Here is a 24937-nt window from a genome sequence, read left to right on the forward strand (position 1 = left end):
ATCCCAAACCAAAATTTTTCGGGACGGGAATTTGAAGACCAATCCCAAACCAAATTTTCGGGAATCTCAAATTTCGAGAATCCCGAAATATTTTCGGGATTTTGGGACAAATCGGGAATCCCAAATTGAAATATGAAATTATGAATTGTTCTTCAAATATATAATTCAAGAACACATTCATGAACTAGGAATTTCATTTCATTCACACTACTATTTAATTGAACACTGGCATGCCTGAGTGTTTTTATCATAGTCAAAATTCAAATTAATTAAACCATTTTTGCAATATGTTGAGAGACAAACTAATCAAGCCTTCTAAAATCATCAGCCATGGCAGCAGCAATAATAAAATCCACATGAATATCAAACAAAACATGAAAGATATGCAAGGTGTAGGGCATTCCAGGTTGAAGAGCATGAATTAGAAACTACTAGCATCAATTATAAAAGAATAATATATATATAATAATTAATATTATATATTTTTGGTTTGGTATGGGATTCCCGAAATATCGAGAAGCTAATCCCGAATCCCATACCGAAATTTTGGGATTGGTTCGGGATAGCATCCCAAAAATTTCGGGAATTTCGGTTTGGGAAATTTTTGGTTTGGGATCGGGATTTTTTCGGTTCGGTTCGGGATTTTCGGGAATATTTTCCACCCCTACTTGTTTCCCATAACTTTAATATGTTCTAGTACTTTATTCTAATACTTTATCATCTATATGTCATTTTGTTTTGCAATTTATGTATCCCAATACAATTATGTATTTTTGACACACCCCGACCCGGAATATCCATTAGAACCCCAAATCGAGGCTTGTTGGCCAACACCAACGAGGTGACGAAGCCATAAAGTGTGATAATGTATAAAGTGTGAATACATTAAAATCTTAAAATGCCTAAGTACACGAGTGCGCGGTGAGTGGGTCTGGACCCATTTCACTCGTGATACAGAGCATAGGTATAGTAGAGTAAGGTAAGATAGTGATTATACCATCAAAAGAAGCCATATGTACTGGGAAGTGCCACAAATCTTCGTCAATACAGAAATTCTGCTGCTGGTACCTGGAGGGGTGCATAAATAGAAAATGTGAGTGAGTGATCGAAACAAGGATTTTCAAAATCATTTCCATTATCAAATGTAGTAACCCCTCGCCGAAAGGCCTGTATAGTTTCCAACAAATCATACTACGTAAAAGTATGAAATCAAAAGTATACTAATAGTAAACCCGCAAGTATACCACTATCCAGCATCTCATTGGCAATACAAAGAATCACGTGCTTAATAAACCATATTAGCATGCAAGTCAGAATCGCCTATGGTGACCTGTACAACTGTGCACATATCACATCACATATCATCACATATATCATCATGTATAGCTAGTATATAAGTCGGAGTCACCTATACTGACCTGTACGACTTATTCATATCTCATCACATATCTCATCATCATTGCTAACACATATAAGTCGGAGTCACCTATAATGACCTATACGACTTATTCATATCTCATCCAATCTCTCAACAATCATTGCTAGCACATATAGCTCCTCAATCAATTCCTGCACACAAGTCGGAACCACCTAAAGTGGTCTATACGACAGGCTGAGTGTAAATAAATACGCTTAAATGTTATGATCACGTGAAGGCTGTGCGAAGTATCGCAAGTCACCTACGAGTCAGAACCACCTAAAGTGGTTTGTACGACAGGCTGTCACCTACCTTGGATCCAAGGAGAGCGTATAGTGCGGGAGGTGAACGATCACGTGAAAGCTAGGCCCTGGCCACGGGCGGGAGCACTAACACCAATGTGCAGGTTTATGAGCTCTAACATATCTTAATACAATCGTACTCATTACCATCATTATCATCAAAATGTACTTACCTGAATCTTACCTGAGCGTCTGCAGCGTCATTTGACACTTCAAAGCATTCACAATAATTAGGTTTAGGTAATAAATATATGAGTATGCCATGATGTAAATATGAAATTCAACCATATTATAAACATTTCCAAATATATATACATATATACAAATAACATGAAATGCATAACTGTAACACCCCACTCCTGAACTATTTACTTTCGAGAGTAATCATACGTGATAAGTCCAAATAGACACTAATTAAATTAACTATCACTACTTACCTTTCCTTACCTCAATTTCTTGATTCTTCACATCTTAACTTATGTCCAACATTTAACTACCAAAACCTAAGGTTAAATCTCCCATTTTTCACCAATCTCCCTCACACTGCTCAATTCCACAAGTAAGGCTATTATCTTAAATATTTAGTCTCGTTTATTGTATGGCTGCATCTAACGTCTCGTTAGACTGCCTACGTACCCTAAACAGGGATCAAGCCATTTGTAGTTCACACTAGTCCTCCAAAGCATTAACAAAAATTATATGAAATTCAATTTGTAAACGTTTGTGGAATTATCAGTCATATATATATATATATATACACGATAAAAGGAAAAGACCCACTCATTGGTAAGTGGAAAGGTCGCAGCCTCCCAGCCTCGAGTGACTGCGCTCGTCTTCGAGATAGGTCTCACCTGACGCTGTTATAATATTTCGTCAACTCTGACACAATATTCTCCTCCTTCTTCGGTGAGCCTCGCCGGTCGCTGCCATCAATGTCACCATCTGCAACTCGAATTCTCGCCGGTTTCACTTTTGTGACCCAAAACCCCCGAAAACTCGCCAGAAAATCCTTCGATATTTCGATCACCTCTGCAACTCACCAACCCGAGCTTTCTGATGTCCAAAATCTTCCAAAATTATTCCCCGAGCATCATGAAGATGTTCTAAAGCTTCCTATAAGCTTAGAATCTTCCAAAAACTTCACAATTATGTGTACATGAACAATACCTCAAATCGGAGGTTATGGTTCTCGGGTTTTCCGACAGCTTCACGTCCTAAAAATGGTATAGCTCAACTCCTGAGCTTGAAATGAGTCCAAAAATACCAACAATGACCATGATCCGTGAGTGGAGAGGTTAGTTTCGAAGTTGTCCGTACAATTGTACGGAAAAGGAAGAAAATCTGAGAGAGTGGAAAGAGAGGGAGTGTCCAGGGGTTTGTTTTGGTGTGTGTGGGTGTGTGTATGTCCTGATGGCAGCCAACCCAAAACAAAAGAAAACAAATCGCCCAAGACACCAACTAACGTCCAAAGGCAAAATCATCATTCCACGCCATCGAAGATAACTTTCGGGACGGGCTGTCACAATTTTTTAAGTGTAATTGGACATTCATTTATATTTTATATAATAAAATTTAATCAAAATTAAAAGAAATCGCTTAGGCTCCCGTATAGACGCCTAGGGGTAGGCCATTCCCACGGCCTGACTAGCGTCTTTTAAAACCTAGAAGCTGACCTTTCTAAGGGTTAATTGGCCCTACCCTTGATTCACGTGCACCTAAGAATCAAGAAAAATATTTTAATGTGAAATACTCACATGCTAAGAGCATCTCTAATGGAGACCCTAAATGGAATCTCTACAACCGTATGGTCCCTAAATATAGGGAAAAATAACTTCTAATGGACCGGAATCGACCTCAAAGCATCTCAATACATAGGGACTCGCTGGATACCTTAAAAGAATTCTCAAATATGAGGATTACATATAGAGACGCGAATAGTGGACTCCATATTAATTTTGAGTGGGAATGGTGCTGCTTTTTATGTTTTTTTTTTCTTTGTTTTTTGAACCCACCCAAGTGGGGCAACTTCTCATTTGTCTTTTTTTTTTTTTTTTTTTTTTTTGAAATTCTTGAAAAATCAATGGTAGAGATAGTTTTTTTATTTTTATCAATGGTTACAATATTTCAATGAAATGAATAATAATTTTTTAATATTTTAGTCTTTATATTAGGGATTATACTATAAAGAATTTCCATTATAAACAATATTCTTTTAACAACTCGAATATTCTTCTAAAGCTCATAAATGAGTCCTCAAAAGTGGTGGTCGGAGTCCCTAAAGGGATTCCCATTGTAGATGCTCTAAGAATGTCATTGACAGGTTTTTTGGCCTCCTTTAAAAATGTTGAGCTATCTTGCGGAGTCATTCATTCTATCCAATCAGGATTTAGGGACAAATAATCATATTATGTAGTTTGCTTCATAATTTTATCAAAATGTATATAGATATTGACCTTGAGGAAAACACAATGCTTACAGTTGCTGACTTGCCTATAGTCGAAGATTTACCAAAAGTAATAGCCTGAAGTGAAACCGTTGAGTCAAGCGAGAGATAGACTCAATGGAGGGATGATCTTTCAAGAGCAATGTATGATGACTGTAGAGAAATGAGGGATTGAAAACTGGTTAAGATGATTGTTGTTGTAATTATTTTTTGTTGTTTTGATTTTTTTTTTATGTTGCTATTACTAAACTCATACAAGATATGTAAAGACAATTTGATTTGTTTCTTATGACAATTTTCTTTAAGTGATGTTATTGTTACTTATGTATTATTTGACTTCTTTGATAGATTATATGACTTCCTCACAAAGCTGAACTAATCATGAGGAGATGTATTGCTTACCATCCCCGAGGAGATGATAATTGATGGAGCTAAGTGTGAGGCTAGCCGTTTTAGAGCTAGTATTTTCCTAATGATTGCCTTCAAGGTATGGGGAAAGATTCTCAACATTAGTATAGAGGCGAAACATGTACAAAACAAAGTGAAGCGTTTGAAAGACAAGTATGAAAGTGCATATAACATGCTAAATACCAGTGTGTTTGGCTGGGATGACAAGAAAAAAAAGTGTTGTTTAGATACCATTGGGTTTGCTTTCTACGGGTTCTTATTGTGGAAACATCTTCATGCAACTTACTAACTAAATAAGCCATTCTCGTTGCATCCACGCTTGTCCATGGTATTTGGGAAAGATTGAGCCACATGGCTGAATCAACATATGTAACGGAAAACATGGGGTTCGAAAATGAGGGATATGAGGCCTTCTCTTGGTGCATCTACTTTATCTAAACCTATTAGGAAGAAATGATGCAGGTTGTGATAGAGTAGTTATTGAAATAAAGAAGTTGGGTGAAAGTTTTACTTTCGGGGAAGGAAAAACGAGGTTACCTTATGAGCTTCAAGCCATGGCGTTTCTTATATGTCAGGTGCTATGAGTTGCAATGAAGTTAGTGAAAGATACTAATCTGTTACTTATTTGGTGTATCTTGGATGATTCACACAAGCCATATTTCATTAAAATGTACCATTTTGGGGGTTTGTAAAGTAGGATAAACTATATGCGATGCTATAAGTAGGATGAACTGTATTAACATGTGATGCTTTCATTACTGTTTTAGCAAGTCAATATTTTTTATAAGTCAAGAAAAATGTTCAAGTTGGGATATTTCATTTTCTCTTTTTCTTTTTCCCAATTGCATCTTCCCTTGTTTGCACATTTATAAGTTCTAGAATGTCTTTTTATTAGGTTACAAGATCAATGTCACATCCTGACCCGAGTTCGATTCGGTCGTAACACGATATTATTCGCTTTGGGTCCCGACCACACCCTCACTGTTTTGTTTATGGGAACTCACACGAGAACTTCGCAGTGGGTCATCCATCCTGGAATTGCTCTCACGCGAACTCGCTTAACTTCGGAGTTTCGATGAACTCCGAAGCCATTGAGCTCCCAAAAGGCCTTGTGCTATATGTAGGTGGGCATGTACATATACGGCATTGAGGATCCACTTCTCTGAGTAATGTGGGATCTAACAATCAATCAATTTCAACCACAATTTGCTTTGTAATCAATATATCAAAATTCTTCGTTACCTACTGCATTTTTAAATACGTATTGATATTCATAACTGTGACATCCCACATCGCCCAGGAGAGTGATCCTTATATGTATATTCTCATCCCTACCTAGCACGAGGCCTTTTGGGAGCTCACTGGCTTCGGGTTCCATGGGAACTCTGAAGTTAAGCGAGTAGCGCACAAGAGCAATCCCATGATGGGTGACCCATTGGGAAGTTCTTGTATGAGTTCCTAGAAAGAAAACCGTGAGGGTGTGCTGGGGGCCCAAAGCGGACAATATCGTGCTACGGTAGAGTCGGGCTCGGAAAGTAGTCCCGCCCGGGCTGGGATATGACAATTTGGTATCAGAGCCTAACCGTGGCCGTGGTGTGTCGACGATGATGTCTGGCCCCTAAGGGGGGTGGATTGTGACATCCCACATCACCCAGGGGAGTGATCCTTAAATATATATTTCCATCTCTACCTAGCACGAGGCCTTTTGGGAGCTCATTGGCTTCGGGTTCCGTAGGAACTCCGAAGTTAAGCGAGAAGGGGGCTAGAGCAATCCCATGATGGGTAACCCATTGGGAAGTTGCTCGTGAGTTCCCAAAAACAAAACCGTGAGGCAATGGTAAGCCCAAAACGGACAATATTATGCTACGGTGGTGGAGCGGGCCCGGGAAGTGATTCGCCCCGGACCGGGATGTGACAATTTGGTATCAGAGCTTAACCCTGGCCGTGGTATGCCGACGAGGACGTCGGGCCCCTAAGGGGGATGGATTGTGACATCCTACATCGCCCAGGGGAGTGATCCTTATATGTATATTCTCATCCCTACCTAGCACGAGGCTTTTTGGAAGCTCACTGGCTTCGAGTTTCGTAAGAACTCCGAAGTTAAGCGAGAAGAGGGTTAGAGCAATCTCATGATGGGTGACCCACTGGGAAGTTGCTCGTGAGTTCCAAAAAACAAAACCGTGAGGGAATGGTACGTCCAAAACGGACAATATCGTGCTACGGTGGTGAAGCGAGCTCAGGAAGTGATCCACCCCGGGCCGGGATGTGACAATAACTGTTACTGTAACAAATATATTATAAATAAGCATATATATATATTGAAATATCAACAATAAAAAAAAGCGTCCCATTCCACCAAATTCCATAAACATTGTACCAAATAACAAACAGAACATGGTACATTGGTCATTTAAATTTTAATTTCATTCCGTTATGCGCATACCAAACACGGAGCAGAATAACCCATTCTGACCTCCACATACTAAATGTAGCATAGAACCTCCGTTCCATTTGATTACATCACGTCCCATTCTATTCCGTATACACCAAACCCTTACATACATACCCAACGGTGAATGGCTCCCCTATAATTTCACTCGAAATCCAGGGGTATAACGGGGACACCACAAAATCCCAACATGCGTAATAGTTTTCCCACTTTCCTTCTCTTATCGAAGGCGAAGGTCGGGGGCCGAGACACTTGCGCACAAAAGAATAAAAAGCGGAGAGAGAGAGAGTGAGCGCGCTAGAGAGAGAAAGTGCGAGAAAAATCGGAAGGTCACACTGCTACGTTAATGGCGGTTAGGGTTTTCTACTGATCACCGGGAACCCTAATCACCCCCTCTATCCTCCCCAATCTCTCTTTTCCCCCGCCCTCAAAACCCTAATTTAACATTTTCTTAAATCCAATTCTCCTGTTCGATTCAGTCTCTTGCCCAATTATTCAATTTTTGCTCCGAATTCGAATCGCAGACTTTGGAGCTACGATGGGCGCGCCAGATAAAGCGCCGGTCAATTCGAATTCGATGCAGGTGAGTTTGCTTTTTCTTTCCCTGCAAAATTAGGAAGCTCGATACTTTGACCTAGAATGGCAGTGAGTAATTGTTTCTTTGTTATTTGCGGGTTTTGAGGTTTCAGCTTGATTTTATTCACTCCCAATTTTATGCTTTGTTTTGCTTTCTGCGTACTTTTGTTAGCTGTTCAATTTCTTTTCTTTTCTTTTTTTTTTTTTTGGGGTGGGGGTGGAAGGCTGATTATATTCGTTTGGGAATGTTAGCATTTTGAATGCTTTTCCGTTAGGGTTTCAGTGCAAAAATAAATATTGCCTGTGTTCTTCGAGCTGTCTAAGTTTTTAAAGTGTTGTACATATCAAATTAGCTGGTTGGAGCTCTAAGAGCTGTTGCACTGTGTGTGACACCGGTTAACAAGAGAGTTAGTAAACAGGCTAACTTTCTTAGCACTACTTGGTTTCTATTCTGTTAATAGTAAGGAAAGTGTTCTTCACTGCAAAGGCAAATAACTACTGTTTGGGCGGTGTGGGTAAGTAGCATAAGTATCTTTTGATCATTTGAGGGGAAGCTATGTTTTTGAAGTGTGCAAAAAGGTACTGCTTTGGGTCGAAGGATGTGGTAGATACTGCTTTTTTATAAGTTGGAGGAGGATGAGTTTAGTTTATTTATCACAGGAAGTAGTTTAGTGGGACTTTCTGAGTGTTTTATTTGAAATCTTCTGTTGTACACAGCTTGTTTGAGCTCCATGCAAAAGTTCACATTCCTAAGCTAGTTAACTTTCTGGAACTTGAAAGGTGGGCACCGAGTTTAATTTGGTGATGGTGTTTCTGATACTGATGCTGTCTCTAATTGACAATGGTGAAATTTGGAAGATTGTTGTCATTTTGTTTTTGCTGAAGTATTGGTCTTCCTTAGAAAATTTCCTTGTACGGCGATAGGTAGCTGACGTAGTGTGAAATAACAACCGTTCTAAGACATTTGTTGTTTTCTATTTTTTTTAATGACATCTACAATACCTATTTCATTGGGCTAGATTCCTAGCTTTTGGACCTTTATATTTCCCATAATTGACCCCTTGTTTTCAGTTAAATGATGTCAAATGACGTGATTAATAATGTGGTCTCCCTAACAATTTCTTTTTCTAATCTTCAACAACTGCATTGAATAAGTGACAATAATTGTGACGGTATATTGAAATTTAATTCCTTAACCCTATTTATCATGTTAAGAAAAGTGGAAAGTTGGACTATCACCATATCCTTTAACTTTATTTGTTTCTGATTTATGCTCACTTTTTTATATTTTGTATGTGTTTGCTAGTTTTTAGAGTCTCACATATGCAGTAAACTCGACTTTGGTAATTATCTATTTATGGCATTGTAAAATTAGACCTTTGCTTATTTATGTGCTAAGAACCAACACAAATATGGAAATGTTTTCTTGGAAAATCTTAAAAAATTTATGAAATGACATGGCAGGCGTGATGCAAAAAATTTATCTAAACTTAGATGGCGAGTATGCAAAACATCAGTTATAACTTCATAAAAACACTATGTCTAATAAAATTCAAATCTAACAATCAAAATATAGAAAAGGATCCTCCTGAAACAGAAATGAGTTCACTGTGCTAAATGCTCCTATATGCTCATCGTCTTCATTGTTATTCTGGAAAATCATCACAACTTACAATTCATGTTCAGCCTTTTTGGTGAAGGGAGTGGTAGCGTTATGTAGGTGTGTCTGAGATGTAGTTCATTCTTTGGCTCCTGCATTGTACTGTTTCTGTCAGTGTTAATCTGATCATAAGAGCGTCTTGATAATTGATTTGGTCTTAGGGGAGTGTTTCTTTATCTCTCTATTTCAGAGAGAGTTCATAATGCTTGCACTATATAAACTCGCTATTTCCATTAGAGAACTAGGATGTGCTGGGTTTAATATCAACGTTGAGCTATTATTTTTAGTTAATCTTTTCTAATGAAGAATAGTATCAAATGTGAGCAGAGAGATGCTGTGTTCAACTCAGTGTTATGGAGACTTAGGGTACATTGCATTGCTTGTGTAGCGTATTTGCACGATTTGCTGTGATAATGTCTGTGTAATAACATGAGGTAGCTGTAAGCAAGTTGTATGTACATTTACACTTTCAATTACAATAATTAATTTTGTGTTGATGAGTGTGTTAAATTTTTATGAGGATCTCTTATGTTTAATGTGAACATGTTACTTTATTCACATCTTTGTTCAGTATAATAGTCTGTTACCTGTGTTTGCCTTTTCGTTTCCTCTTAAATTGCGTTTACGATTGTGAAACCATGCCTTTTTTTCCTTCTAATATTGGAATCAAAGAAAGTTAATGTCCATAACTTTTTAAGATTTCAAAATAATGTATCTGCTCCATGGCCATCTTATAGTTTGAATTTGCATTAATGATGTTGGTATATAGCATGTAGTTGAAGTTGTTGGTCTAATTTTTCTTTTTTCGTATCTCAGCGTGTTAAGGTTTACCGTCTGAGTGAGGATGGAAAATGGGATGATCAGGGAACTGGTCATGTCACGGTTGACTATATGGAGGTTTGTTTATCTCATTCATTTGTTAATCTGATAGACACAGTAAATTTGTGAGAATTAGTTGTTTTGAATCACATTTCCTTGGAAATTATTTCTGAACTTACCCTGCATTTTGATTGAATGCAACTGTGGTAACACAGCGTTCAGAAGAGCTGGGTTTGTTTGTTATTGATGAAGAAGACAATGAGACATTACTTCTGCATCGAATCAGCTCGGATGACATTTACAGAAAGCAAGAAGGTATTTTAAGTTTTAAGTGACACAATTTTGCTTTACTATTATATGGTATTCTTATGTGGTTAGGTTGATACTAAATTGTGAAGTTCGGGTTTTTTTCTTGTTAAGATACAATTATCTCATGGAGGGATCCAGAATATTCTACTGAATTAGCTCTCAGTTTTCAGGAGCCTACAGGCTGCTCTTACATATGGTAACTACCTAATTTTTGCCCTTTTTTTTTCCTAATAACATAGTTGTTACTAATTATTTTATGTGATCTATTCAGGGACCACATATGCAGCGTTCAAAGGAATATACATTTTAATTCTCTTAGCAGTAAGTGTTTGCAATATGATTCAAAATGTACTCCCTCTCTGTTCCTTGCATTTTAGATATGTGACTGCTGTAACCCTCTTCTTAGTGAACGGTTATTGTGTATTCTCTCCATTTTTCAATTAAAAGTGCATGCAAATATTTTCCTTGATGAAAGATTTATCTGCCATGAAGCATTGATTTCAGAAAGTTTACTAGTGCAATAGGAATTGCGTATTTGTGGAAGTGGAACCCTATAAAGTTCATCCAATCTCTATATTATAAGACTACAAATCTGCTCCTTAAAACAAGATATTTAACACAGGAATGCATAATGAAACTTTTAAAGGTACCTAAATCCCTGAAGAAAGAATTTGTTCATCAACTTCTGGCCATTCTGGGTTAAGTCAAAGCTCATTGGTTGAATTAATATTTCCACTTTTCTGTGTGAAGGAAGGGTGTGTTTCAATAATAATATGGATTCTCTTATCTATGATTGTAGTGTTTATATCTGTTGTATGAGAAAGAGTGAAATTGTTTCAAGTAATATGAATAAAAATAAATTTTCCTTAAATTTAAATAATGTCCATGTATACCTTCATTGTTTTCTATATTCCAATTTGTAACATTTATTATTGGTTACATTGTGCTTGTGTGTTCTTAAATTTTATTTTTATTTGAAAATCAGTGACATGAATTGTCGATCTTTTCGATATATGTAGATGAGACATTTCACAGTGCAAACAGTGAGTTGAGGGAGCTCCCTACGGTTGAGCTATCCACACTTCCCTTAATCGTTAAGGTGGTTTAGTTCTTTTGCATCTCATATGTTTGTTTATTCTTTTTTACTTTTCACTTTTCATTTAATTTTTGAGATTGTCTTTTCATCATACTGGCAAAGTGATGACAATCATGTGGATTTTTTGTCTTGCAGACTGTGACTGAGAGTGGCATTGCTGATCAGATGCGACTTACAGAATTGATATTGACTGATGTAAGCTTTGTACAACTTTTGTGGATCTCTGAAGAAATGTGCAGTGAATTATTTAGCATGGTTCTTATTTTATAAAAAAAATAAATTGTTGAAGTACGTCCAAACATGTTATCCTTAATCATAAAATTTGTTTATTCTTTTAACCTTCATCAACAGCTTGTTGATTCATGTATATACTATATTGCTTTTTCCTAACGAGTCTTTTAATCTTAACGCAGCAAGAGTTTTTTCGAAAGCTCATGGGCCTATTTAGAATCTGTGAAGACTTAGAAAATGTTGATGGTCTTCACATGATATACAAAATAGTAAGAGGGATCAGTAAGTATTCCTTTTTGGTATTTCACTCTCAGAATCTGCTACATAAATGCATGTCTATCTTTTTATTGAGTGATATGTTGTTTTATACCTGCAGTTCTGCTGAATAGTCCTCAGATCTTTGAGAAAATATTCGGTGATGATTTAATCATGGATATCATCGGTTCCCTTGAGAGTGAGTTCTGTAATTGGTTTTTGTTCGCTTATATAACCTTCTGTTCTTGGATTGCGATTTAGTTGTAGCCTGGTAATTTGATTCTTAGTTCATTATAATTCAGTACTGTGTTGATATTGATGTTGAATTTTGGTTTGCAGATGACCCTGAATTACCTAATGTCCAACATCATCGTAACTTTTTGAAAGAACATGTTGTTTTTAAGGAGGTAATAATTTTTGTGCTGTTGGGATTTGGGGCTAAGGACTAGGGATGTTGGATAGCATCTTAATTTATATTCGAGTTGGTTCTTTCTTTGCTGTGAATCTGGATTGACAATTTAATTTTGCACAGGCCATACCGATTAAAGATGCTATTGTGTTGTCAAAGATACACCAGACGTATAAAGTTGGATATTTAAAGGTTTGCCTGTTTTCTGTTTAACCTTTTTGTTTTTCCTACTACTTCAGTTGCAATTCTTACTTTCGACTACTTCTTTAGGATGTTGTTTTGGCTAGAGTTCTGGATGAGGCCACAGTTGCAAATCTGAATTCCATTATTCATGCAAACAACGCTATTGTAAGATTTTACAACTCTTCTTTGAACATGTTGGGCTTTACGTTATATTAATTCTGATGTTCCTATTTTGTTTTAGGTTGTTTCTTTGCTAAAGGATGACAGTACCTTTATTCAAGAATTGTTTGCTCGATTACGGTCGCCATCCACCTCCGCGGAATCGAAAAAGAATTTGGTAATTTGATTTCCATAGGTGGTTTTTCATTGTATTTCTGACTTCTGCGGCATGATATTGATGCAATGCAGTTCTCAAAGGGAATCTTGAATATTTAACTAGATTTTTACATCTTGTAATTTCTCTTTTGATTTTCTTTTTCCTCCAATTTATTTAGAAATATTTATCAATGTCTCTAACGTTGATAAAAAGTCTTATGGTGGTTATTTTTATTTTCTTAATGTCAGCACCTGTAACTTTACCGCATTTTAATATGACCATAGTAATGATAGTGACCTTAGAATTTGTGGCTGCATTTCTCTGGTTAGTTTTCTTGACGTCACTCAGAATTGATTGTGCTTATCATTCCCTTTGCATTGTAGGTATATTTCTTGCACGAGTTTTGTAGTTTAAGCAAAAGCCTGCAGATGGTCCAGCAGCTTCGGCTATTTAGGTAAAAAAAATCCTGAAGTTACATTTCTTTACCTGCTATTATGTTTTGTAACTCTCCGTTGGTTTTTTAAATTTTGGTTACTTATGTTATGGTTGTTAGCTAAAAATATTTCTTTTAAGATGTCTTTGTTTTAAAGTGTGAAATGCTGAATGTCTGTAGGGATCTCATGAATGAAGGAATCTTTGACATTGTAACTGATGTGTTGCAGAGTGAAGACAAAAAGCTTGTATTAACTGGGTAATCAGATGTTTAGGAATCTGTATTTTGTATTTACTTTGCTGCGTCTCTCTCAGTTTTTTTCCCTTGTGTCATAATCCTAACAATTGGTGATTATAATGGATGCAGGACAGATATCCTGAGTCTTTTCATGAATCAGGATCCAAACCTTCTGCGTTCATATGTTGTTCGTCAGGAAGGAGCTCTACTTTTTGGACTCTTGGTATGCACTTTTCCAAATTATTTTTTGTCTATGAATGGACATGGACAATAACCTTCACCTGTCTTGGTTGATCTTCAAAGAAATCTTATAGTGAATTATTCATCGATGACATGATTATGGCCTGTGAGGCGAAATTACAATCAACTACAATATGTGTGTTTATGTTTAATAACAGAAGGAGAAACCACCTAATTAGGCAAGCAACAGGTTATACTTGTGATTGCATTGGGGATTGCCTATATTTGTATTAGATTTTTAGAACTGTTATTAGGTGAATAGACATAGCAACCGTATCTAAAAGGAATCTAGTTGTTTGCCCCACACTCATAATATGTATAATCTGATGTCTGCATTTTTAGAACTGATATTAGGTGAACAGACATAGCAACTGTATCTAAAAGGAATCTAGTTGTTTTCCCCACACTCATAATATGTATAATCTGATGTCTGCATATAAGCATCCAGAATGGAAAAGACATTGACTGTCTTTGGCTACTTCCAGTTTAGTTGACCACACTGGTCCCAGTCATTTAAAATTTATAAATCCTGATCCAAGTGTTTTAATTATCTCTATCAATATTGATATTTAATTGTCTACTTACAGGTTAAAGGAATGATTACAGATTTCGGAGAGGACATGCACTGCCAGTTTCTTGAAATTCTTCGTAGTCTACTAGATTCATACACATTGTCAGGAGCTCAGGTATCTACTCTAGACATTTGTTCGCTAAATATATTATGTCACTGTCGCTCTTCGTAGGACTCACCTATAGCCTCCTTAAATTTAATAGTTTTCTGTGGATATCATCTTTCTTCTTCTCTGTTGTCCTATAGTATGTATATTTTTTTTCATTCTTGAACTGCAACTGCTCCCTCTTAATTATTTACCAATGGCGCTACACCAGTAGGTCCACTTAGGTTAGAGGGGCATAACAAATATGCACTTGTATAATTATGTATTTCTCTTTGTACTTGTGTGCATATATGTACATGTAATATTTACTTAAGAAGTTGGTGCACATGTTGACACCATTTGTGGGATATTAATTGCTTTTTTTTTTTTTTCTCTTTTAGGAGCTTTTATCATGAGCTTTTTCGTTATATTCTCTAGCTCTTAAACAATCATATTCCCGTGCATATTATACATATAATTTTAATAGTTATCAATAATATCAGAAAATAACAAGAGGCTTTATGCCTTCTAGGGTTATGGTCAATTGTAGATCTTGTTGATTTGATTACTTTATTGTTTTGTTTGCCGTTTTACTTGGGCCAGGTCATTGTTTTTTCCTTTTAATGATTTTCCGCCCTTGTTTACTGAAGTTACTTTCTGTGGCCAATTTTGTTCTAGTCCATCTCATAATTCTTTGGATTGTTCTTTCATTTAGAGTATGATGAATTTTTTTTATTATATCAAATTCAAAAGTTTCATATATGGAAGCTTTTCATGGAGTTTGCAATACGGTTTATTTCTGCGGGTGTAACAATTTGAATGTTGGTTTGTAGTTTATTATATGATGTCGGTAAAACTTGCATGTAAGAAAAAAAAAATTCCAATGCCTCATTTTTATACTTGTACTGCATGGGTTGGTTATTGAGTTTTTTTTTTTTTATCCCATTTGATTTTGCTACAGAGAGATGCAATTATCGAGATATTCTATGAGAAGCATCTGGGGCAGTTAATTGATGTTATAACAGCGTCATGTTCTTTGGAAGGCAATGGTCAATCATTTGATAAATCTTCTATCTCTGGTGGAAGAGGTGAAAGTCAGAGTGTTGCGAAGCCTGAAATATTATCAAATATATGCGAATTGCTTTGTTTTTGTGTCCTTCACCATCCATTCAGAATAAAGTAATATTTTGGCTCCTTGTACAATTTTCATAAATGGATTTCTGCTGCTGACCCTTGACATTGGAATGTTTGGGTTTTTGTCACTTGCAGGTGTAACTTTCTGCTTAGTAATGTGATGGATAAAGTTTTGTTGGTTACACAAAGAAGAGAAAAGTATTTAGTTGTTGCTGCAGTTCGATTTGTTCGCACTATTCTTTCACGTCACGTGAGTTTATGTTGATTAATAAAAGTTTTATTTATCCTTGAGCTCAGATAAAATCCCAAAGAGATCCAAATGATCTGGAGGTGATCATTTTTGTTGTTTTGGACCAATTATCAGTAGCAGAAACTGAAAAAAATTTGCATGAAAATTTAAAGTATATTATGTCGTGTGCTTCAACAAAAGTGAAGTTAAGATGAGCGATTTGCCATGCAAGACTACAAGTCAATACGTCGTGACAGTATAGCTTGTTCAGATTTGAGCATGGTGTTTTCATAGTGAGAATTTCTCATCAGTATGATCGTAGTGGGAAATCTGGATAAAAAGAATGTTATATTTCAAAAAGGTTCTTGGTCTGTGCAACTTTTTCAGCTTCCGTAGTACATATAAGAATGTTTATTATCATCTTTGTGCCCTGTTGTACGTATAATCTCTCTCTACCTGCTCTGATATGTTAAGTATGCAATCTTTCTTTTCTTTTTGGGCTAAGTTGTTCATGTAATAATTGGGCAATGCATGATTCTGCAGGATGAGCATCTGATAAATCATATTGTTAAGAACAACCTTCTGAAGCCAATTGTCGGTGCATTTGTTGGTAATGGAAATCGATATAACCTGCTGAACTCGGCTGTTTTAGAACTTTTTGAGTTCATCCGGAAGGTGCTACTCTCTTTTAGACACGGTTTCTGGAGCTAAAGTATGTCTTGAAGGTATCATCTTATTTGTGTTTTTCTTTTTCCAGGAAAACTTGAAGTCATTGGTTAAATACTTGGTTGATTCATTCTGGGATCAGTTGGTCAGATTCGAGAATTTTGCATCGGTTCACTCCCTCAAAGTAAAATATGAGCAGGTACTATGCTCCTATGTTTTCTCCACTCCTAAATTTGGAGCTTTTGTATTTGACACGTGCTTTTGCAGTTCCTAGAACATTTTGGAACCAAAGGCACGGCTAATGTGTCAGACCCTAGAAAACGAAACGATGAGCGTGCTTTGGAGAAAGAAGAAGAAGAGTATTTCAACGAGGACAGGTATGTCTTTGTGTTGAATGTTTATCGTGTATTGATAGTGCTCTTTCCCGCTATTTTGTTACCAATAGCCACTGAATATGATGGAACTTGGTAATCAGTGATGAAGAAGATACAGCATCTGCATCCATGCCAAATACCCAAAAAGTACAGGCCCAACCGCAACCTGTTTTATCCAATGGAGTTGCTGCAAGTTATCCACCATCCAGGTATTGTACTCTTCTAGTGTAGATTTATCAGAGTGCATTTTCAGAATATTTTTGGCTATACGGGCCATATGTTCATATTGATTTTTGTAGTCCAAGGTCTGTTGGGCTGGTGGATTATGATGACGATGAAGACGACGAAGACTACAAGCCACCGCCCAAGAAACATCCTGAACCTTCTGATGAAGATGAAGGAACAATGGAGTCCCTTAGGTTGAAGCGGAAATTGGCTTCTAAGGATAGGGAGACCGAGCTAGCAAAGAGGCAACGGTTGGGTAAAAACTCCAAGCCAAAAGAAAGTGTGTTTGCTGCTTTGTGTACAACTCTAAGCCAGGCAGTGCTACCGAATAAGAAAATTGCAAGCAGTATGCATACAACTCGCACAGCTGAGGGGGTCAACAACTTAGGTGAAGGGAAAAATCAAGAGAATGATGAGCATGCTATTTCTAAGAGCTGTTCTGAGAACAACAGTTGCGATGATGCTGACAATAGGGAAAATGAGCCTACTACTTCTAGAGGCTGCTCGGATCACTTGCATGGCACACCGGATGATAGACAGTTGGGTGGAGAGGACTGCCCGTTGATACCACCAAAATCTTCACCGGAAATGGCTGTAAATGGGTCATAAGTTATATTTAGCCAACGGGGTTACTGCTTTGTGTTGTTTATGCAACTCGTGAATGCGTACTTGGTGCCAGAAAGCGGTGCCAGGCCGCAGATGAGCATTCATTTGGAAGAGAGGAAGTGAATCGACAGAGAAGAGAGGATGAATTTGGTCTATGGCTTCCATCGACGATGGTAGGAGTGAATACTGTATAGTGCCACTGCGACGCGGAAAGAAAAAAGAAGTCAATAGTCACAATGTGGGGGGCCAAGCCTATCATCAACTCTTCACTTGGCCTTATTGGGGTTTTTGAAGTATTTTGGTTTTTGTAAAACATTCATCAGCATTGGTTTCTCTATATCCAATTTTCTCTTTTTTTTTTGCCTTTCATCTCAAGTTTTGTGTTTCGTTCAAATTGTTCCTTATATTTTTTGACACAGAACCGAGCGCAATGGCGTTCTAGGATTCATATAGCCGATCCTATTTAGTGGGAATTTTTTTTTGTTGTTGTGATAGAAATTAGAAAGGGCACCAAATTATAAAAGCCCTCTGTTGGATGGGATTGTGCCCTCTAATGCCAAAAGTATTTTTGTGGTGGGGGTTGGTTGTAATTTGTAAGAGAGAGAGTAGGGGTTTTTCAGTGTTCAGTAGGGAGTGAAATTTTCATTTTTCACTCGCTGTAAATTGCTATTGAGTTTTTAGAATTATCCAAGGTAACTCATGGAATGATTTCTACCTTTAATAACATGCAACCCCAAAGAAAGTCTAGTAAATTTTGATTTGTTGGTATCCTACCTCCATTGCAAGAAAAAAATACCTACCTTTTGATCTTAAAAATGCTGGTTTTAAGAATGAGTGTTTGCCTTTTTTCCGACCTTTATTGCCCAACCTAAAAGGAGACGAATCGAATTCGTTTACCATTTCGTGGCCAAGTGCAAACGTTGAATTGTGATGTTTGGTTATCTGCTCCAGTCGAGTGACAAATTCTAAATTTCACGAACGAATACCAGAATCTAAAGTCAAGAATGTTATATGTTGGAAGGTGATAGATGGAGTTTAGGGTAGTGATGAAAATTTGAGATGCATTCGATATTCTAACTCCAGTCTGTTGTTTGTCCAGCAGGATTTGAATCCCATCTGAATTCAAATTGTGGGGATTCTAGAGATTCTCACATTTTAGCAATTTATCGTGTATCGTGCGGTTAGAAATCATTTGATTTTTTTTATTTAAAATTAAACATAAATAGTATCTGATAAAAATTGACCGCACAATTTAGATGAACGACTAAGATTTGAAGATTCTTAAGATCCCCACAAAATAAATCCTGAGAGGATCCTCTTCCTGTCCAGCAGATCAGTCCAGACTCATTGCCATAGTGTTTGTTTGTGAGGCAGGTTAATAGGGGACAGATGGCAAACAGTTGGAACAAGTCGCCCCGAAGTTCGCAGGAGAAAGACACGTACGTAGCGTTGCATGAGTACGTGTCTTCCTCGTACCTTCTTGCCTCATTTTCTACTTGTTCCCCGCTTCAGTCTCATCACTCATCACAGCAGTATAACCTCGAACTTTTACGATATCGAACAAGTAATACTGAAGCAGTGTGAAGATATGTTGAACACGACCAGCAGCACTAGTTTGGAAACAAAGCCGTCGTTGCTGCAGGAGCTGCGCAGCTTCGACAAGAGCGGCATCTTCGACCTCGGCCACCCTCTCCTCAACCGCATCGCCGAGAGCTTCGTCAAGGCTGCTGGGGTATCCTCTCCTCTTCTTACCCTTCCATTCTTCACGCGCACACACACGCACACACACACTCTCTCTCTCTCTCTCTGTATGTGTCCGTGTGCCTTGTGTTAACAACTGTACGTCCAAAATATATGAGCATTTCGTTAATAAGGTTGTGTTGCTGCAATGGACAGATCGGAGCTATTCAGGCTGTGTCGCGCGAGGCTTATTTCATAGCCACTGAAGGTAATAACTAAATAATCTCTCTGTTTCCTTCTACTTTGGAATTTCTTGGTTTTTACATACGTACGTATGTATATGTATGGATCTACAAGTATTCGTTTAAATTTTAATTATGTGAATAACTTGATGGGACAAATCATGTTTGGGATTTGCGCTATCTGCATATAATTAATGTTGTCTATCTAAAGAGACAGACAATTGTTGATGCGTACGTACTACGTATACATGTTCATTATAATGTGCAGGATTCGCTTCAAGTACAAATGGTATTCCGCCCGAAATCTCAGTTCCAGGCAACAAAAGGCAACGCTTCCCTGACCTCAGAGGTATATATGCAGCTAGCTACTCCGTAGTTATTTTTATAACTTTTATTGATGTAGTATGCCCGCCCGACTACAAAATTACGGATGTAGATTACGAGAGAACCCCCTTTAATATTATGTATGTGCTTGCTCGGTTGTTGGTGTATTGAACAATTGGTTGTGTCTCAAGCGGCTGTTATGTGCTTTGCAGGTGAAAACAACCGAAAATCTCTTGAAGCTATGGTGAGTTGAAAACTAGCAATCGAGCATATAATTCCAATTACCAAGATTGTATTTCGCTGTTGCCCTCAAATTACCAATCAATTATATATTGAGGTGCTCTAATGTTATACCTCTTTAATGAACCACCACAAATTGATCCATAAATAATTGAATTCTCTTGCGGCTGTCTGGCCTTACCTGCATTGGAGCTTTCTGGCTTGTCTGCCATTTGATAATTTATGTACTTATTCGGATTCTTGTATAAGCTCTAGCAAAGTCGTGATGCAGTTAGTAGTCACTGATTCATTGTCGCAATGTTTTCCAGGTGAAGAATACAGGAAAGGAATCATTACAATGGGGTAAGCACATCTTCTAAATCAAATTGCAAACATGAAATGCATCAGTTTGCAAGCTATAGGTTTCGGTTTTTCCTGCTTACAACTATGTATGCGCGGTTTGGAAACAGTGTCATGTACCACTGGGATTTGAAGGAAGTTAACTTATTTTATTTCTCAGGGCTGGCTGCGGGGGTGTATTCGGGTCTTACAAATGGCCTGGCAGAGGCTCGTGGAGCTCACGATTGGGTAATGCTTAATTATCTTCTGTCATGGATTGAATGCTGCAGCATTACTAAGAGCTTGCTACTTGTATGGTGCTTAAAGCCGTTATTGCTTGGTTCCTTGGTGCAGAAAAACAGTGCAGTTGCGGGAGCGATTACAGGCGTTGCCCTGGCACTCACATCGGAGGGTTCGTCCCATGAGCAGATAGTGCAAGGCGCCATCACCGGAGCTGCCATATCAACCGCTGCAAATCTTCTTTCTGGGATATTTTAGGCTGCTGGTTGGGGTCATATGCATATGTAGTCCCACAGAAAGCTTTCTTTTTGATAATGCAGAGATGTGACTTGCCCCATCTCTCTCTTGTTTTAAGGAACTTGTGGTTAGGGTTTTGCTTTCACCATCTATGATGTTGCCCATTGTTCATTCTGGATGCTTAAACTTCACTGGTTTAGTATCGAGATTTCCAGATGTTTTAGATGGTTGGTTATTGAAGGTTCATTTTGGTTGTCGGCATGTTTTTAGATGTTGCGACTCCATTGTACTAATGTCATACAATTCATTATTCGTCATTATTTGAATTTTAAGGGTTTTTCTTCTCATTACGTATAAGACATTATTCCACTTAACATTAAACCACAATGCAAACCATAGCTTAAATAATGAATTATTGAGGAGACTAAAAAATCATAGGAATCAAATTTATGACATCCTCCAACACCTGTAAAAAAATATAGTCCAATGTATGGTAAACAAATTGATAAATTTTTGTTCTTGCATTGCAATATTGGCAACCCACTCACGTAGCTTTTTTTTTAATTTTTTTTAATTTTTTTAAATGCAACCAGCTGGTGGCCAAGCCGTGACAATTCACTTTGTTGGGAGCAAAGGCATTTTAGCCTCTCTATCGTGTCATCTCAAATCGGGCCGGCCATAGGGTCATAAAGCCAAAGGATTACCTTTTTTTTTTATACACAAAATCCATTTTCAATGGAGGTATGAGTGAAAAAACCTTGGGACCCATCGGGTCAAAATCCAGCCATATGGTTAGCGCGCTGGACATCCTTAGCCAGCCAGCCAACTTGTTCAGCTGCTTTTTAATTTTTTTTTCTTAGACGAAGTTTAAAAAAATAAATTAAAATTTCTAATTTTGTCCTATAAATACTTAAGACATTTCTACACGATTTCTCACATCATTTTCACTCTTCTATATTATCTTACTTTATTTTATTTCAATTTTTCATATTCTATTGATCTCAAACACTCTTTTCATACACACCCCTCTTTTACCTCTTCCAATAATCTTTCCTGTAATTTTTTAAATAATTTTCAGATGGCCACATCTTCAAGTGGCACTCAAAATATGTTGGAAACCTGATTTTAATATGTTACTTTAATTCAATTAACTAATAAATTTAAAGAACAAACCTTAAATAATGAATTATTGAGGAGACTAAAAAATAGCTCCCTTCGAATAATTTCTAACAAAACAATAATCTAAATATGGGCTAAACATAATACATTTGGTTGGAGATGAACTCACTTTCACGTGATTTACAAGCGTCATGAATCGATCGCAGAACTACCGCTCATAAGTTTAATGTCTCCAAACCAAACAAGAAAAGGGTAGCCAATCACATATCGGTTTATGACGTCAAAATTAAATTTTGCGTGTTAACATAAAGAAAAAAGGACCGCTTTTCTCTATGGAGCCGCGGCCGCCTAATAGTAAATCTAAATTAAAGGCAAAGAACCACCCCTTTCCCCCAAAAACCAGATTTGCCTCTCTGCCCTAATTCAAGTTCCCTCACCGATACCCGACCCGAAGAAGGTAAGCCTCCTCTCAAATTTCTGGGGGTTTTTTTATTTTCTCTATGCTATTGTTTAAATAATTGCTCTAATCTCTGCCTCTGCAACTGATTGCGAGTAGATCGGTAGGGAAAGAATACCTTTTTAATTGTTTTGGTTTCTTGATTGTGTGAATTTAGGTAAATTTTGGGTCTTTTGGTACAAGTATTGCTGTAATTTCGATGTTGCTTGAACTTATCGGCCTTAGTAGTTTGAGGGGGAAAAAGGGTTTAGATTGCAGTTTTTCTGACTCAAAATTGTTTGAACAGCCTTACCCAAATGTAAAAGATATTAACAAAAGCACTACTACAATCAAATGTTCACACTTTGCATCTGCACATATCTCAGCTTACATAGCTGGTTGCAGGCTGAAGATCTCCGACTCGGCAATTGAGACACCTGGGCTAACTAAGTGATGCCACTTGACATCCTAACAAAAACTAGGTTAGATTGATAGTCTTGTTGAAGAAAATGCTTAGTTGTAGGTTACATTGTGAATTAAACCGATGACGCTGAGGAACGAATAATTAAGTTGAAGAAATTGACCCAAGAAAGTTTTTCATGAACTAGGTTTTGGTTTTGTTGTTGTTTTGTTTATACAAAGGTATTGATGCTCAAATATTTAATGTTCGAATATGTTTTTTTTTTCCAGTTAAATTTGTAATCTGATGATTCTTGTAGATTTATCACCCCTTCTTTTTACAGGGAGATCTTGTGCAACTTTTGTATACTTATTGCTGATAGATTACCAGCTTGTAAGTTTTAGTTCTATTTTGGTAGATTTTATGTATGTGAGAGAAATCTTTGTTATGTTTCATTTTGATTGATTGGGGAGTTTGAAACTTCTTCCAGCCATGCAAAGTTGGTCATTTTGGTTGGTTTTAATACTTCAACCTGTACGTTTCACGTGTTTTTTAAAGCTAGTTGATTTAAATGTTTTTGGTTTTGGCTTTTTTACCCTTTTAGTTCTTGATTTTTACTGAAAAACGGGAGTTTTTTACTTTATTGACCGGAACATGGCGATATTTAATGAATGTGATTGACCTAATTACCATTTAAATGCAGGGTCTGAGAGCATTTGGAGATTGTGGCAGTGATTGCCTTGGACCTTCAGGCCTTTGGCATTCAGTTGCTTGTATTCTGATTTGAACATTGTGATTTAGAACATGTCGAGTAAGAAAGAAGAGAAAGCTCAAGCTGCGGCTGAAAGGATCAAGGCAGCAGCCTTGAGTGCTGCAAAAGGTCTTAGTCGAGCTCAGGCTGAAAGGGCAGCTGCTGCAGCTGCTCGGAATGTTAATGCTTATGGGCAGAAGGAAGAAGGACCCAGCAGATGGCAGGAGAAAAGGGAAGCCAAGAGACAGATGTATTTGATGAGTACTGAAAAAGCTGTGAGATTGGGTGAACGGAAAGACCTAAAGTCAAATGTATCTACCGTTGGTGGTGCAGCTTCACAATGCCAGAAGTGTTACCAACCCGGGCATTGGACATATGAATGCAAGAATGAACGTGTTTACATCTCGAGACCGTCTAGGACCCAGCAACTCAAAAATCCTAAACTGAAGATGAAGGTTGAAATATCATATGATTTGGACAATCCAGAAATTAAGGAAGAGAAGGAAGAAAAGCAGTCACAGAAAAGCAAGAGAAAGCATCGCTCAGCCTCTGATTCTGGAAGTGATAGCGAGGCATCAGTTTTCGAGACTGATAGTGGTGCATCATCAGTTACTGGATCTGAATATTCTTCGGAGGAGAGTAGCTCAGATTACAGCTCATCTACTGACTCAGAGGAGGAGAGGAGGCACCGAAGGAAGAAGAAGAAGCAAAAGATGGCAAGGCGTAGAAGAAGGTACAGCTCATCATCTGAATCAACTGATTCTGAGTCAGCTTCCGAATCTGATTCCGATGATAGGAGGAGCCGGAAGAAGAGCACGAGGCACAGCAGAAAGCATTAAACGAGGTGGTCGAGCATAGTGGAGAGCAGTCGTGTATTTGGTTCAACATGTGTAATGTTAAATTAGGTTGTGATTTTAAGGCTTCCTAGACGAAGGATTTCTTTCTTTTCGCTCTTGAATTGTTCTTCAAGAAAGTTGGTCATACAGTGGAAGCCAACTGATGCATATTTAGTATTTTTCTGAGAGTGAGTTGATTGTAACTGGCTATTTGCTTATGCCCAAATGAGTTGTGTTTCATATCGCTTGATAATCCTTTCTGAGAGGACCATGATTCTTGATGGCTTTTCATCGAGCAAATTCTTAGCTGTTCACGGTTGTATAGCTGTTTGTGTTTATTCCTCGCATCACATGGTGTGAGACACACAAAAAGAGATACAATTGGTTCCTAACAGATTGGATTAACAGTTCTTTCAATTCTTGATTGATAAGCTTTGAAAG

General features: G+C 37.5%; 3 protein-coding genes across 4 annotated transcripts; all 3 read left to right on the forward strand.

Moving 5' to 3' along the window:
• Positions 1-7241: 7241 nt before the first annotated feature.
• LOC137736991 (uncharacterized) lies at positions 7242-18042 on the forward strand. The gene is made up of 24 exons (XM_068476328.2): positions 7242-7602; positions 10072-10152; positions 10290-10389; positions 10495-10579; positions 10655-10704; positions 11403-11482; positions 11615-11674; positions 11893-11992; positions 12087-12164; positions 12305-12372; positions 12498-12566; positions 12645-12722; positions 12799-12894; positions 13257-13327; positions 13487-13564; positions 13673-13766; positions 14371-14469; positions 15401-15618; positions 15709-15823; positions 16346-16477; positions 16560-16667; positions 16736-16845; positions 16944-17051; positions 17142-18042. The coding sequence occupies exons 1-24, from the start codon at positions 7558-7560 to the stop codon at positions 17674-17676; spliced, it is 2658 nt and encodes an 885-aa protein (XP_068332429.2). The 5' UTR covers positions 7242-7557; the 3' UTR covers positions 17677-18042.
• A 1156-nt stretch (positions 18043-19198) lies between these two features.
• Positions 19199-21301, forward strand: LOC137736622 (outer envelope pore protein 16-2, chloroplastic-like). The gene is made up of 7 exons (XM_068475860.2): positions 19199-19405; positions 19570-19621; positions 19864-19944; positions 20132-20163; positions 20468-20501; positions 20659-20726; positions 20832-21301. Exons 1-7 carry the CDS (start codon positions 19262-19264, stop codon positions 20973-20975), a joined length of 555 nt encoding a protein of 184 aa, XP_068331961.2. The 5' UTR covers positions 19199-19261; the 3' UTR covers positions 20976-21301.
• A 1088-nt stretch (positions 21302-22389) lies between these two features.
• On the forward strand, positions 22390-24749 carry LOC137737556 (uncharacterized). 2 transcript variants are annotated; one of them, XM_088682512.1, is made up of 3 exons: positions 22408-22530; positions 23253-23302; positions 23613-24749. In XM_088682512.1, exon 3 carries the CDS (start codon positions 23714-23716, stop codon positions 24497-24499), a length of 786 nt encoding a protein of 261 aa, XP_088538638.1. In that variant the 5' UTR covers positions 22408-22530; positions 23253-23302; positions 23613-23713; the 3' UTR covers positions 24500-24749. The 2 variants fall into 2 exon arrangements, with proteins under 2 accessions (XP_068333178.2, XP_088538638.1); XM_068477077.2 differs by lacking the exon at positions 23253-23302 and having other exon boundaries at positions 22390-22530.
• The last annotated feature ends 188 nt before the right edge of the window (positions 24750-24937 follow it).

Source organism: Pyrus communis, chromosome 13 (assembly GCF_041283825.1).
Source record: "Pyrus communis isolate YQ-2024b chromosome 13, ASM4128382v1, whole genome shotgun sequence".
In the NCBI taxonomy this organism is placed as follows: domain Eukaryota; kingdom Viridiplantae; phylum Streptophyta; class Magnoliopsida; order Rosales; family Rosaceae; genus Pyrus; species Pyrus communis.